The 13,596-nt window shown below is 37.1% G+C and overlaps 1 protein-coding gene across 1 annotated transcript; it reads right to left on the bottom strand.

The window, feature by feature from the left end:
• Positions 1-4,539: 4,539 nt before the first annotated feature.
• LOC109046637 (repulsive guidance molecule B-like) lies at positions 4,540-10,488 on the bottom strand. Its single transcript, XM_042711890.1, has 3 exons — positions 10,319-10,488; positions 8,257-8,768; positions 4,540-5,942 (listed from the first exon to the last, which is right to left on the bottom strand). The coding sequence occupies exons 1-3, from the start codon at positions 10,410-10,412 to the stop codon at positions 5,253-5,255; spliced, it is 1,296 nt and encodes a 431-aa protein (XP_042567824.1). The 5' UTR covers positions 10,413-10,488; the 3' UTR covers positions 4,540-5,252.
• Between the last annotated feature and the right edge of the window lie 3,108 nt (positions 10,489-13,596).

Genomic DNA, 13,596 nt, shown 5'->3' with positions numbered 1-13,596 from the left:
GGTTATTTAAAATAAGTTGCCACGCACCAACTTCCTGTTTCAAAAGGAAATGAATGGAAATATATATAAAATAAAGGCTATTGGTTATTTAATGTAAGTTTTATTTAATTGGCTTTCTGTTTGAAATTGAAATGCCTCCCGGTTTTCATCCAAAATATCTTAAATTGTGTTCCGAAGATGAACGAAGCTTATGGGTTTGGAACGGCATAGGGATAAGTGATTAATGACAAAATTTTCATTCTGGGGTGGAGTATCCCTTTAACTGTTAAATGGACAGTATTTTTGAAAAAAGTTGTTTTCCTATGCATTTAAAGTTTTTCATACATTCTTACGTTCTATCGACATTTCCGTTACGCTCCTTTTGCCATTTGCCAACGCGCCAATTCTGCACTGCCTTCATACAGTAGATATACCAAAACTACACATCTAGAAGTACAGGAAGTTCAGGTCCTCCAGAATTCACAAATAAACAAAAATAGATGCAAAAACAGAGCTCTAGAATCTAGGTAGGACAGAAAAGCACATGTTTTGACCTCATTTGATTTCCACTGTGGATTTTTGACCTGTTTGTCTTACCTAAAAATATATCTGTATGTTAAATGTTTAATCTGGCAGATGTCAGAAATAAGTTTTGCCGGAAAACATTAACGTCGCCCGTATATCACAGCTGTTTTTTAAGCCTCAGGTCGCGCCGAAACGGATCACATTCGATTCACAGGTTATAATGGCCTTTTTCTGCTGAACTCTCTCCATTTCATCTTCTCTCTCCTGTCCTGTGGTGACATATCAGAACGTGGTGATATACAGACACGCTGCCCTCGGGCATCGGCGCTCTAATAACCTCATGTTGCAGGGGCCTTCCTCACAGAATCTCTCCATGCCAGATGTGAATTATTAAAATCAAATTAAATTTGGCCTACATGTAAAAGCAAGTGTAATACAAATTAAAAATGGCAACTAGTGCCTGAAGTTTAATAAGTTTGAAGGATGATATCATTACAGCTTGACAGAAAAAAAAATGATTGGAAAAGCATGTAAAATGAAACTTGATGTGTTGAAAAGTGAACCGACGGTGTTAATACAAATTGCATTTGCACCAGAAATGGGGGGAGGGGGGGTGTTTTGCACAACAGGTATTTCTGAAGAAACCAGACCACCAGCATTTCATACTTGCTTTCTTCTCATTCAAACCATGTTCACGTTTCGTTCCTCAGATCTTCATACCGAACTTTGATCTGTGAGCATGCTCAAGGGGGGGAAAGGTGGGAAAGCTTCGGGGGTTAAAGTGTTATAAAGGTACTACTCATATTAACAATATGATTCTTTAACTATGATTTGTATGCTAAGGAAAGTAGCTTATTATAGATATGAAATCTGTATATTAGGGAACAGCAGCACATTTCTCAGATTCTATGGGGAAAGTAGTCGGTGGGTGGGTGGGTGGGTTTCAGGGTGGGGCGGGTTTTTTTGCTTTATAAAGATCATGTTAAAGTTTTGGTTTTCTCAGCACAAAACGTAAGGAAATATATATCAAGAGTATTGATTTTGCTGTGTGAAATGTGCAGTGGGAGAGCCAGGCACTCCCTGCACTGTTCTTAAAGCCTGGATGAGACAATGCTGTTTACAGTTGTTTTTGGTTTTCTTGTTAATTTTCGTTTGATATTTTCTGAGAAAAGAGGACAAGAGGTGCACCATCTATCTCTGCGATGCGATTGGTGTGGCATGAACAACTGAAATGGACAGTGTCCCTGTTAATTTTTCTTTCTTTCTTTCTTTCTTTCTTTTTTGAGACAGAGAGGATATGTCCAAGATAAATGCCTGAGAAACCAAGCATCGTGTTGACATTTCTCAAATACTTGCTGCTTACATTGTTTTATGGTTATGCCTACTCATCTATTGATTTGCCAGTTAATTTATGAACATATTTATTTATTTATTTATTTATTCCTGACAAAAATCTGTTTATGAATCGCCTATTTATTGGTTATGTTTAGAGAAATGTATGCATCGAAAAGAAACGCTTAATGGGCTTCTCTCTTTCTCTCTCTTTTTTTCAATTTTACAATAAAATTTTACATTTAAATATGAAGTCTGTTTGTCTTTGGTTCTTATCTAACTGTATTGAGCATAAAATGTGTGGTGCTGTGAAAAGGTAAGTACAAAGTCCTCTTTTTTAACATAGCAAATCGGTTCACCCGCTCTCTTACATATGTATAGCGCTGCAAAGTGCATTCATTTTCGTGAACTGGTTCTTCCAGAATGGTTCTTCCTATTCATATATAGTGTTGGAAAGTAAATTTTCTTGTAGTGAATTGGTTCAATCAGATGTAATTTATAAATTAACAGATTAAATATTAAGTAACAGTTTGAGTCCTTCCATGGAATTTTTGGCCTTTACCCACCTTATTTTGCAACATGGAAAAATCTATTTATTTATTTATTTATTTATTTTTAAAACGTGCTAGACTTCCAATTGATTAGTTGCTATAAATGACACATTAAAAAATCGAACTGCAGTAAATAGTAAAACTATTTGCACCACCAACCAATGTTTATGATTATGATAATGAATTAATATCCAGCCTGTTTTTTTTTCCTGTACTGAGTGAGAGAGAGAGATGAAAGAAAGGGGAGAGCCTAAAAAAAGTGGAGGCAGTGGCTCATGAAATAAATCGGCCCAATTACAATAAAGTGTGGCTCTTGGTCAGTGTGCGGGCCGAGCAGTTCATCTTTATTACAATCTGTTAATGAAAATCAATCCTCCTCCTGATAGACTCTTATCTCCACGGCCTCTGAGCGCCTCACACGCAGGAAGATAATAAATTAGGGTAATATTGCCTTTGATGAGGGAGTGAATTGCAAATTATCATAACTTTCCAAGATTTATGATACAGATGCCTAATTTCCTGGCTTGTTTTTTTTCAGGCTTGGAGGTGTAGAGGGGCCATTTGTTAAAAAGTTCTGTAGTGCAAGACTTATTAACAAATATCGGTGCGGAACCTAAATGCAGCACATTGCGTATGAAAGATGCATGTTTGTAGAGTGTACAAATGAGCTGTGTGAATGTTACATTTTGTCTACAGAGTAAAAAAAAAATAAAGAACTTCCTATGGCAGTAGAAAATAAAATGGAAATAAATCAATATGGAACTGCATTTGTAGCAAATTTTACTTGAGTAATGAGATATCTTTTAACACCTCAGACACCTCCTTCAGGAATATCCATCATGAAGTCGTTGCATTTTATGCAAGGTATACCAAATAAAAATTACTTAACAGCTTTAATGTATCCAGTAAATCTGTAAATGCTTGTGGTTATGGTTTCTAATTGACTAATTAAAAAGGCATTTGTTTAAAAAGAGCCATCCATCTATCAGTTCATCACTCAACGTGCAGACATGTCCTGTGTTGTCTATTCACTTGCCAAATATCCTATTAATGTCAAATTAAGTTTTCCAATGTGAATATTAATCACTCTAGAGGCTTATTTTAATTCATTACCCCAATAATTGTCCTTGTTTATTAGATCAAAGTGAACAAGGAACAAAGTGGATTGTCCTTTTATACACATTTGTTTATATAGCTACCTCATTATATGCGTATCTAGAACAGAGTAGGTCAAGAGCATAGCATTATAATGGCACCAATTAAATGACTGGAATGCGGAAAGACGGTAGTGAGGAAAAACGCATAAAAAGTGATATAAAAACAGGCGCTGTACTGGAGTAACAGAAGCATATATCTGTCAGCAGGTTAACTACAGGTCTGCGCTGTATGTGCAAGATGATTTCTGACAGCTCTTAGCATGAAGAACTTGCCTCTTTTCTTCCCCTCACATCGGGCACAGTTAAAACTTGAGAGTGATGGAGTGCCGAGAGCGGTAAAGTACAGGAGAAGGGCAGCGTTGGAAAATGCTTCGTTTAGCATGATGAATGTGGTTAAACTGACGACATTTTAATCTCTGTCACACGACACCCGTCATTTCAGAGCAGTTTCCACCCGAGGGCTGAAGGGGCCTTAACATCAGGCAACGGGAACATGAACAAACGGCATTGCTGGAAAAAGTGAAGGGCAAACGTCAACTGCTTTCATGGCTAACTGGTCAGTACTTGATTTTGTGTGGTTCAGTTTGTGTACTTGAGTATTAAAAAAAAAAAAAAAAATTCCGTCCATCACCTAAAAATGCCCAAAAACGTTATATCTGAAGTTGACTTTTGTACTATTTATGCTTATACTGCTAAATTGTTTAAATCGTGCCTTCTGATTGGTTGGCACTTGTTGCAAAGTGTCAATGAATTTATTACTTGATTCTGATTGGTCAGTTGAAGCATTCAGCAGTCTGTATGATAACCTTCATTAGCAACCTATTGTCTTGTATTACTTCACTAAGTTCCTGCAAGTCTCTTTATCACTGGTATAATGAAATCGAGACAAAAGAAAAAAATCTGGAATTATTCAAACTTGCAACTCTATAGCACCCTCTATGATGAGTAAAGCATCAGAAGTCAGGGGAAAAAGTACTTGAGATAGTCAACTCATTTTTTTTTTTTTAATATGGAAAAACAACAGATTACACAATACAGCACATATTAGTTTTATACAATCTAACTAGATGAAAACATCACATTTAAACATCTATACACAAGTGAATGTACACGTATAAAACATATATATACACTCTTTCAATATATTATTATATAAAGAATTTGTTTAGTTTTCTCCTTAATAAGCAGAGCAGCTTGAAGAAGTCTTTTTCTACCATGACTGTAGCTTAGTGTGTGGATGTATGGACCCAGAACCAAATGAATATGGATAGGTAGCATTTCATGTAGTTGTTGGATCCCGTGTAGATAACATATCTTCTTATATGAGAGTACAAAGTTTGAAGTGCACCTAAACTTGTGTGATTTAGGAAGATGCGAGGACATCCTATGTGTCTTTTATGCTAATTTCATCCAATAATGTCATAACTGTATCAACATTTTCCATTCTTTAATCGGTCATAACCTTGAAGATATGCCGATTAGCTGCCTTCATCTTTTCCAGATTTGAGCGACTGTTAATTTCACATTCGGAAAGCCTGGAGTGTTCTGACGTTATCCATTTTTTAGAGTAAAACACTGCATGTTTCAATGGAAATGAGTCTGTTTGGATCCGTCTCTCACTTGCAGACGGTTTGAAGTTTGTTTTTCCAGGAGGGTTTCACGGTTGAAGAACAGTCTGGCTGGTGGGTATCCATTCTCAAGCTGGCGTCTAGACCAGCAGCAGCATAAGAACCAGAGCTGTGAAAACAGAATGTGTAACTACTGTTCCTCTACTATAAGTGTGTGGAGTCCTGGGTGAACTTTGTTTCAGAGTGCTTGGCGGAAGTGCCTTAAGGTCCTCCAGGGCTCCATACGCAGCCATGGAGAACTCCGGATCTCCCGTCGTGAGAAGATCGAACACACACGACTGGAAATAAACGTCCTCCACCTGCAGCAACTCTCGACACTTTGTGGTTGCACGTTCCAATATGTCCACATGTGACGAGAGGCCTGGCTGCAGCTCGCCACCGTCGTCCTCCCTGTACCAGCCGCCCATAAGTCGAGGCGGACGCAGGCTCTGCTGCCGGTTGAGCACGTGGGCTTTGATGACCTCACTGCGCGGGCAGCCGTGCAGACACAACTGCAGGCCCCCATTCTCCTCTGCTAAGTCCTCAGGCATGCGGATGGCAAATGTCAGGTAGCGACCGACTTGTCGCACGATGATGGACGTGCCTAGGTAGTAAGCGTGGATCTTCACTTGCCGTATACCTAGACCTCCGCTACCCTCCACGATCCACAGGCTCTCTCCTTTCCCACCACTTCGTGTGCCGTCCTGGAACGCTGACGGCAGGTCCTCGGTGGTGGCCTGGTACACCTTCTGCTCGGTGCAGTCATGGTAGGACTTGAAGATGACGGTTATCTACAGGGAAGATCAAACGGGAAACGGTGAGTAAAAGCTCAAACTGAAAATCAATAAGTGAAATTGCTTTCAGTTGACTAGAGGATTGTTTCAACATTATGTTTTTGTGCAGCTTGATTTTTGATTTAAAAACTATATGTTTGAACGTGTCCTAACCACCAGGTCAGTGGTGCCACCAGTTTTAGTACTTAAACTCATTTCAGTTAACTGGCAAGGCAAAATTTTAGTTTTGCATCTAATATTTATGTTTTATTTCTAATACCATATATTTTTTTTTTTTTTTTTGTCAGCGCTTGTAACACTAAACCAAGTATGCAGAAATAAATCAACAAGAGAAAGACAAATGCATTCTAACCAAAAGCAACCTCACTGGCACAAAATCCTCCATCACAATTTAAAATTTTGCAATATTAACATTTTAAACATCAGAAATGTTCTGATAGGATGTGATTGTCTCACAGTGTGCAGCTTTTTACCTATCAGTGGTGGACAGACAAATTATTTCTTATTTCTTAATTGTATTTTTTTTTTTCAGCTTTAATTAGGCCAAATATATAAACTAAATATGATGAGGAAAATTATGTAATGTGGATAAGAGTTAAAATGTTAATTAAAATAATGCTGAAAAAAAAAAACAGATTAAATCAAAAAGAAGAAATGTTGGCAAATAACTGAAATAGGTTTAAGCTGAATCAATACAATTACTAAATGGAAATAAATGAAACTCCTAAACTAAAACCGAAATAAAAAATAAAACTAAACACAATAGTAATATTTTTAAAACTAATTAAAAAAATGACAACAGCACATAGCAAAATTGCTAAAACTTTAACATTAAGATGAAAACTGAAAATATAAAAATAACATCAAATTCAAAGTATGAATAAAAACGAACTAATACTAAAATAACACTGGAAGAGAGCTTGCTAGGGCCAAACACCTAGAGCTTGAGAAAATAAATAAATAACAGGTGTCACCACTTGATGGCAGTAGAGGACCACAGAAAACCAGAATGGACAACTTGGGATCTGCCAATATCTAATCTAAACCAAATTCAAGGACTAATCAATGGAACATCCAATGGCATATTTTTATCAAACTCTGATCAAGTCATGGAGCTGAAAACCATCAACTGTCAGTAAAATTAGGTCATATTCTACATGTTTATCCAAGCACGTCCACTACATTTAAAGCTAAAGATAAAGCACTGATGCAACGTTTTGTGTCAGTTTAGAAACATATCATGAGCTCTTCTTGGACCAAATGATAAATTAATGAGAAATCTTTAAAGATCCTTAAACAAGTATTTTTAAAACTCAGTGGCCCCCTGAGTTTTATGTCCTCAGGTGTTATATTACTTTCCCTCCTTTGAAAAAAATGCACAGACATTGTCATTCCATGTTACAGTCATACTTCATGTCTGGTAACCTTCCAGAAACCAACCTGTCCGTAACTACAGTCTGAATGATTTATTTTCCATTCCTTCTTTTTGTGTCTCCCGCACTCTTTGTGAAACAGCTGGGGGATTTTATTATAGTCTTACGGTCCTGCATTGTCGCCATGGCTCAACAGTCTAAATCCAGATCCCTTAATAGAAGACAAAAAATATGTCCCCCTAATGACATCATTGTTTGGGCTGACTGTCTGTCTCTCTCAAGCTTTTGGTTTGAATGGTTTCTTTGGACCATGCGAGAACATAAAACATGGCCCATTTTTCCCCAAAATCCTTAGTTTCAGTTACATTTATATAGTAATCTATTTTAATATTATATAATATAAATTCATATACTTTGCCAAACAGTTTTATATAGTATCAAAGAAAAAGTTCACCAGAAAATGTCATTCAAACCTGTGACTTTCATTCTTCTGCAAAGAACAAATAAATAGCCTATATTTTGAAGAATTTTTTTTCCACACAATGAAAGTTAATGGGGTCCAAAACCAATTTTCTTCTGTGAAACATACAAGATATATATATATGTTTTTAAATGTCTGAGTTTTTGTCTTTATGAAGTCATGGGATTAAAATTAGGGGTGCACGATAAATATCGGCCGATATTTATCATGCACCCCTAATTAAAATGTTGGATTTGGACACCATTGACTCATTGTATAGACAAAAAGTTGAAAAATTCTTCATCTGTGCTCTGCAGAAGAAAAAAACTAAGTCTTATAGGTTTGGAACAACTTGCACTGATGGCAAGGCTTCAAAACAAGCATGAGTATCATGGTTACTCTGCTTTACTAAAGGGACCAGTACAGTTTGGAACAGGTCACACTTACACTAAGTTAACATGCAGTTTGTACAACTAACCTTGTTGGTTGCTGTAGCACTGGAGCCTTCAACCACCGGCACATTTGTGACTTGAACTGAAAGGTATCGGTTGTGAATGAGTGGCCAGGCCCCTTCAACCCTACATGTCTGGAACTCATCCCGAAAAGTCCGCAAGTGAGGATCTCCGAATAATCCACAATGTCCGTACTTTTTCTGTTGGGCCGCCGGGCCCAAGGCGAGCACCCTGCTTTCATAGTTGCAGACGTCCACCACTGGCGGCTTGGAAGTGCTGGGTGCTTTGGCCGACGACGTTGGGCCATCACTGGAGCAGTTGTGCTGTGCAAAAAGCTCTTTAATGCGGAACACAGCAGAGTGGTACACCAAGTCACCTCTACATCCATGAGCTGTGCGGCGCGTACACAACGAGTAGGCCCTCAGAGCGATGCAGTAGTCCACATCTGGAAGCACCTCCTCTTGCAAGCCACCGGAGGGTGAGAATGAGGCCACGTACTCTGCATTACAGCGCTGAATTCGACATTTTTGGCAGCACACTGTTGAGAATCAAGAAGAATTAGGCATTAATGAGATGCATTTAAAACTGTGAGAGAACCACTATTTGATGGTTGGTTGGTGATGGAGATGTTCATAATTAAAGTTCTTAGCTTTAGCTTAGATTGTTTCTAGCTACTAAACCGGTTTAACAGCTACACAACTGCTGTATTTTGTCATTCTGACACATTCATTGGTTGCACTCGAGTCAGCATGGCATCTGAAAAGATCACTACAAGCTGCTGATTGCTATTCCAAACCAAGAAAACATTCCTTGTCTGGATTCCTGTTAGTTAAGTTGTTTTATGGTTACGGTCTAACAGAAGTGTGAAAATAGTTACTGCTTCATTGGATATGATGACTTTGAACTGTTTTGAACACAGGCCCAACAATAACAAATGTGACTGAATTTTGCAAGCACATGTAAAAATGAAACATGTAAATAAATTAAGTTATTTAATACTTAGTTGATGATAATAATAATATGGGATTAATATGGACTTTTTTTTAGAATAACATACTATTTTTCATAAACTGTTCTATATTACAACTCTGTGGAAATGTTTTTTGTTTTTGATTAAGTTTTTGACTAAGCCTAAAAGACATATTTGTGGGACACATGTATTGCTCATGGTAAAAACATGGTAAAATAGTGGTCTGCCAGTATGTGATTAGTGACATGTTATGAAAAATGTTAATAGTTCAGATCAGCTGGAGTAAAGGTATTTGGTGAATTTGTGGGTTATCATACGGAATTGTAAACAATACCTAAACTGTTTAAAACAAGAGGAGTTTAAAATGGATTTATACTCATTTAGCAGTGTCATATTATTTAACTTTATATATATGACTACTTTTAAATATTAATTACAAAATTAAAACATTCACTATGCATACTGTTACAGAATAATGATTTAATTAACAAAAAAAAATTATCAATCTGTTGAAAAAAATATTTTCAATAATATTCAGAGCACGCAGCGAAGTCTTTACTATTTTTTTAACTATACAAAATCATTTACATTTAGTTCACACAACTGATTATTTATTACGTTTTAATTCCCGCTTTCTTCTTCAACAGTCACGAGCTTTCGAAGTAAACAGCTTCAAACAGCGACGCAGAGAGAAGCTAACGTTAGTCAGGTTAGAGAAAGTTTTGCCAAACTAATAAAATCTCTTACTAAACTCAAGTCATAACGGCAAATAGTGAGTATTAACTTCAAACATAATTTCAGAATGTAAGTATAATGCATAGTTATCACTACAATCTTTTAAAGAAATATACTAGATTTAAATCTTTTTGTAAACACGGTGCTAATTTGCTAGCGAGCTAGCAGCACAGCTTTGGCCTACAGAAGAACTAAATGCGTAGTAAATGAACAGTACGTTAATGCATTAAGTAGTACGTTAAAAGTTTTATAACACTTTTTGAGATTTTAATTGAACAACTTCACTCCAAAACGACAGGGTAACGTTAAAGTTTGCCCAGCAGCTCTCTCTCCGGGATGGGTGCATGCAAATACAAGCGATGAATACGAATAAAACGATTTACCTGGTCGGAGTAACAGGCACATAGAAACCACTAAAAGACAAATCCAGTTCCAAAGCTGCCGCTTAGCCAGGTTGAGAGTGCCGCTTCTCCCCATGCCAATCCATTCAGTTTGATTGCAGTTCTCCAACTGCTGCTCATCGCCGTTGGGGCTGCGAGAAATCACACAACTTTTTCATTCCCTTCCCCAGCCACACTGTCATTCAAAGGAAAAGTGCTGAAAAGCATCGCATGGGAGGAGCTTCTATTCGCCAGCCCTTTCCATGAGTGCTGACAAGTGTTCAGTCACGTCTTTATATGAGTTATGCAGTGCAAAAGTATTGCACATAAAGAATGAACGATTCCGTCTATGAAGGAACATTTTTAGGTTGCATGAAAAGGCATTTTTGACAGAGACATAAAGTGTTAAATTGACCGTGCCAAAACAAACATGGGAACAAACTGTCATAAATTGCATCTCTTTGGGCATCTGAAAGTCTACAAAGCTTATTCTAATGGATGTAATAAGCAGAGGAAAACTAAAGTGAAAATAGTTCGGCCTTGCCTGGAGGATTTAAATTTTATGATGGCCTTCAGGATGCTAATCCTCTAGTCTAATATCATGGTTTGCTGAACTACTTTGAGCTGGTTGATGGTTTGATCATGTTTGTACTAAAGTGCTTTGAGATATGAGGTTACACTGTGGTTATGGGAAAAGAACAAGATATTGCTTACCATTCAAAATGATTTTGTGGATCCATGGAGACTGTAACCTTGGAGTAAACACAAAATGTACACATTCATTTATATACATAATATTTGTATATATATATATATTATATATATATATATATATATATATATATATATATATATATATACACACACACACACACACATTGTTGTCTTAAAACATATATAATAAAAGGCATTGATATTATATAATTTCTATTAATATATAGATATATAATCATACTGTGTCCTTGTATCATCGCACATTTGTTGATTACTTGACTTAAAACTATATTTCATTCTCCTGCACAACAATATGTGCATTAATGTAGTCAATGGTAATAGTAATTACCTAAATACTACTACTGGAAAGCTGGCTGCACCCATAAAGTCATTCCTGTCTCAGGTCTATAGAGGTATTGATACTACAGAGGCATCATTCAGAATCTGGCCACTGAAGCAAATACCTCATTCACTCAGGTGGATGGATCAGTGAGCCCCTTACAAGCACCTCATGCCAGTAGACGACTTGACAAGGCTGATGGACAGAGAAAGGGTTCTTTCTTTCCCCCACATTTGTGAGCATATTACATTGCATGACCCGGCGAATATACATATTCCTCTGGCCGAAACAAGAAGGGAGTGAGTCAGTTACAGAGATGAATCAGGTAAAAAAGAAAGAAAAAGAGAGAAGAGAATGGAACGGAAACGAAGGGATAAGCCAGTACATTTCTCCTGACACTGACTCACTTGTTCTTATACAATAGTGGAATGAGGTCAGTCTGGTAAAATTAGCCATCCGCTTCATGGCAGGACTGAATGCCAGGCCAGTGAGAGGGGACAGAGAGTCTCCATTTGAGAAACTAGAAATAAAGAGACTAGCCTACATTTTTTTTGACAGAGAGTGAGATGAAGAGAAGAGAAGAGATTTGCTAAAAGTTTTAGTCATTTGCTAAAAGCCCAGAACTCCTAGCATAAGTTAAGAAAAAGAAGTGAAATGGAAAAAAGCTGAACTGAATAGTGGAAATAATGATTGTTTCCAAACAGGTTTCCCAAAGACTCCCCTCATCTGTCATTGTTTAAAGAAACAGCTGGACGACACCTCAATCTCATGCCATTTGTTGAGCTGTTGTTGCTGTTGTCAGGCTGGTCGGAATGTTCAAACAATGTTTATGTAATGCCACCGAATGTTTTTTGACTCCTCGGGGGAAAGAACTTAGAAACTTTCAGTTGTCTCTGCATATTAACTTAGGATAGGAGAAGGTTTTTAACAGCGAAAAAAGCGACACACTTCAGCTTTACAAAAACAATCACCTGAAGTTTTATTCATGCTGTAAATTCAAAGGTGGACGCAAGAGTGAGAGACAGAGAAGCAGGGAAGTGACTAAAGGAGAGTAAGCAAGGGAAGAAAAAAAAGGAAGAGGAATTGGGTTTCCACTGACTGTATGTCTGGGCAGCTCCATATGGTCCTCATTAAGGTGCTTACTCTGTGGGAGCAGCTCCACACCGTGCTGCTTGTTTTTGTTATTAGGCCCATCACATTTTGGTATGGTGGGCACTGGAATATTGGGCCACTGACAGGTCTTGCCCAGTGGTTTTCTACCAGTGCTGTTATTGTTAACAAAAACAAAAACTATAAAAACAGTTTATAAATGTTAGATAAAAAATCTTAAACTTAACAAAAACTTGAACTGTTGCCTTGGCAGCTAACTGAAATAAAATAAGTACTAAAATTATTAAAACTGAACTAAAAAATAAAACTAATGTACATAGAAATAAAAAAACTAATAAAAATGACAAAAACATACCACAAAATAAAACAAAATGAAAAAAAATGTAAAATTAAAAAATATTAATAAATATTAATAAATACTATAATAGTATACAAATAATCAAGCTTTTGCTTCTTTACAAGCCCTAGTCTAGCCATCCACAGCAGTTAAGTAAAGTGTCCTTAAGTTCAACAGTGAGAAATGAGGGCTTAAAATGTGTTTACCCACACTGCCGAGCTAAAATTAAACTTTTCTTAGTAGTGAATTTGAGTCAGAGATGAGAGATTTGCTTCACTGGTGACAGAGACTCAGCGCAATCACCATAGATAACAGGGACAGAAGTGTGTGCCTGTAAGAGGCTGCCACTGATACCATCTCTGCTCAAGGATCCCACTTAACTGCCTTGATTGATGCCCAACTGAACTCTAGGGGGTACGAAAGGAGAAGGTCTTTGTGGGCCCTAAGTGGATTGCTTTCTCTCTTGAGAGCTGTTCGGTATTAATTTGTAATGATTGTACTTGAGGTACATTTAATTGCATTGGAAAAAGTAGTTGCATTTGGAAAGAGTTTCTGTGAACTGACATTGTTGGACTCAATAGATTTGATAGACTGAAGATATTAAGAATTTACGCCTAATTTGTTTGCAAACACAAAATGCTTATTTTCTTACTGCTCCTTGGAGCTATTTCCTTCTACTCAAGAGATGCTGTTGACATAGTGTCAAGCTCAGTCCTTTTTAAAAAGATAAACACACAAGTAACCTTAGATTCAGGGTCATGGGGTCTTCTCAGTTTGGTG

This window comes from Cyprinus carpio, chromosome A22 (genome assembly GCF_018340385.1).
Source record: "Cyprinus carpio isolate SPL01 chromosome A22, ASM1834038v1, whole genome shotgun sequence".
NCBI lineage: Eukaryota > Metazoa > Chordata > Actinopteri > Cypriniformes > Cyprinidae > Cyprinus > Cyprinus carpio.
The sequence above is the reverse complement of the archived record's forward strand: the minus strand, read 5'-3'. Positions and strand labels throughout refer to the sequence as shown.

Bases quoted from the DNA above. Each gene is read 5' to 3' on its own strand.
- LOC109046637 (XM_042711890.1), bottom strand. From the start codon at position 10,412: ATGGGGAGAAGCGGCACTCTCAACCTGGCTAAGCGGCAGCTTTGGAAC. The intron at 8,769-10,318 runs GTAAATCGTTTT...GATTCTCAACAG, and splicing joins GTGCCTGTTACTCCGACCAG to TGTGCTGCCAAAAATGTCGA. The intron at 5,943-8,256 runs GTTAGTTGTACA...TCTTCCCTGTAG, and splicing joins GTGCTACAGCAACCAACAAG to ATAACCGTCATCTTCAAGTC.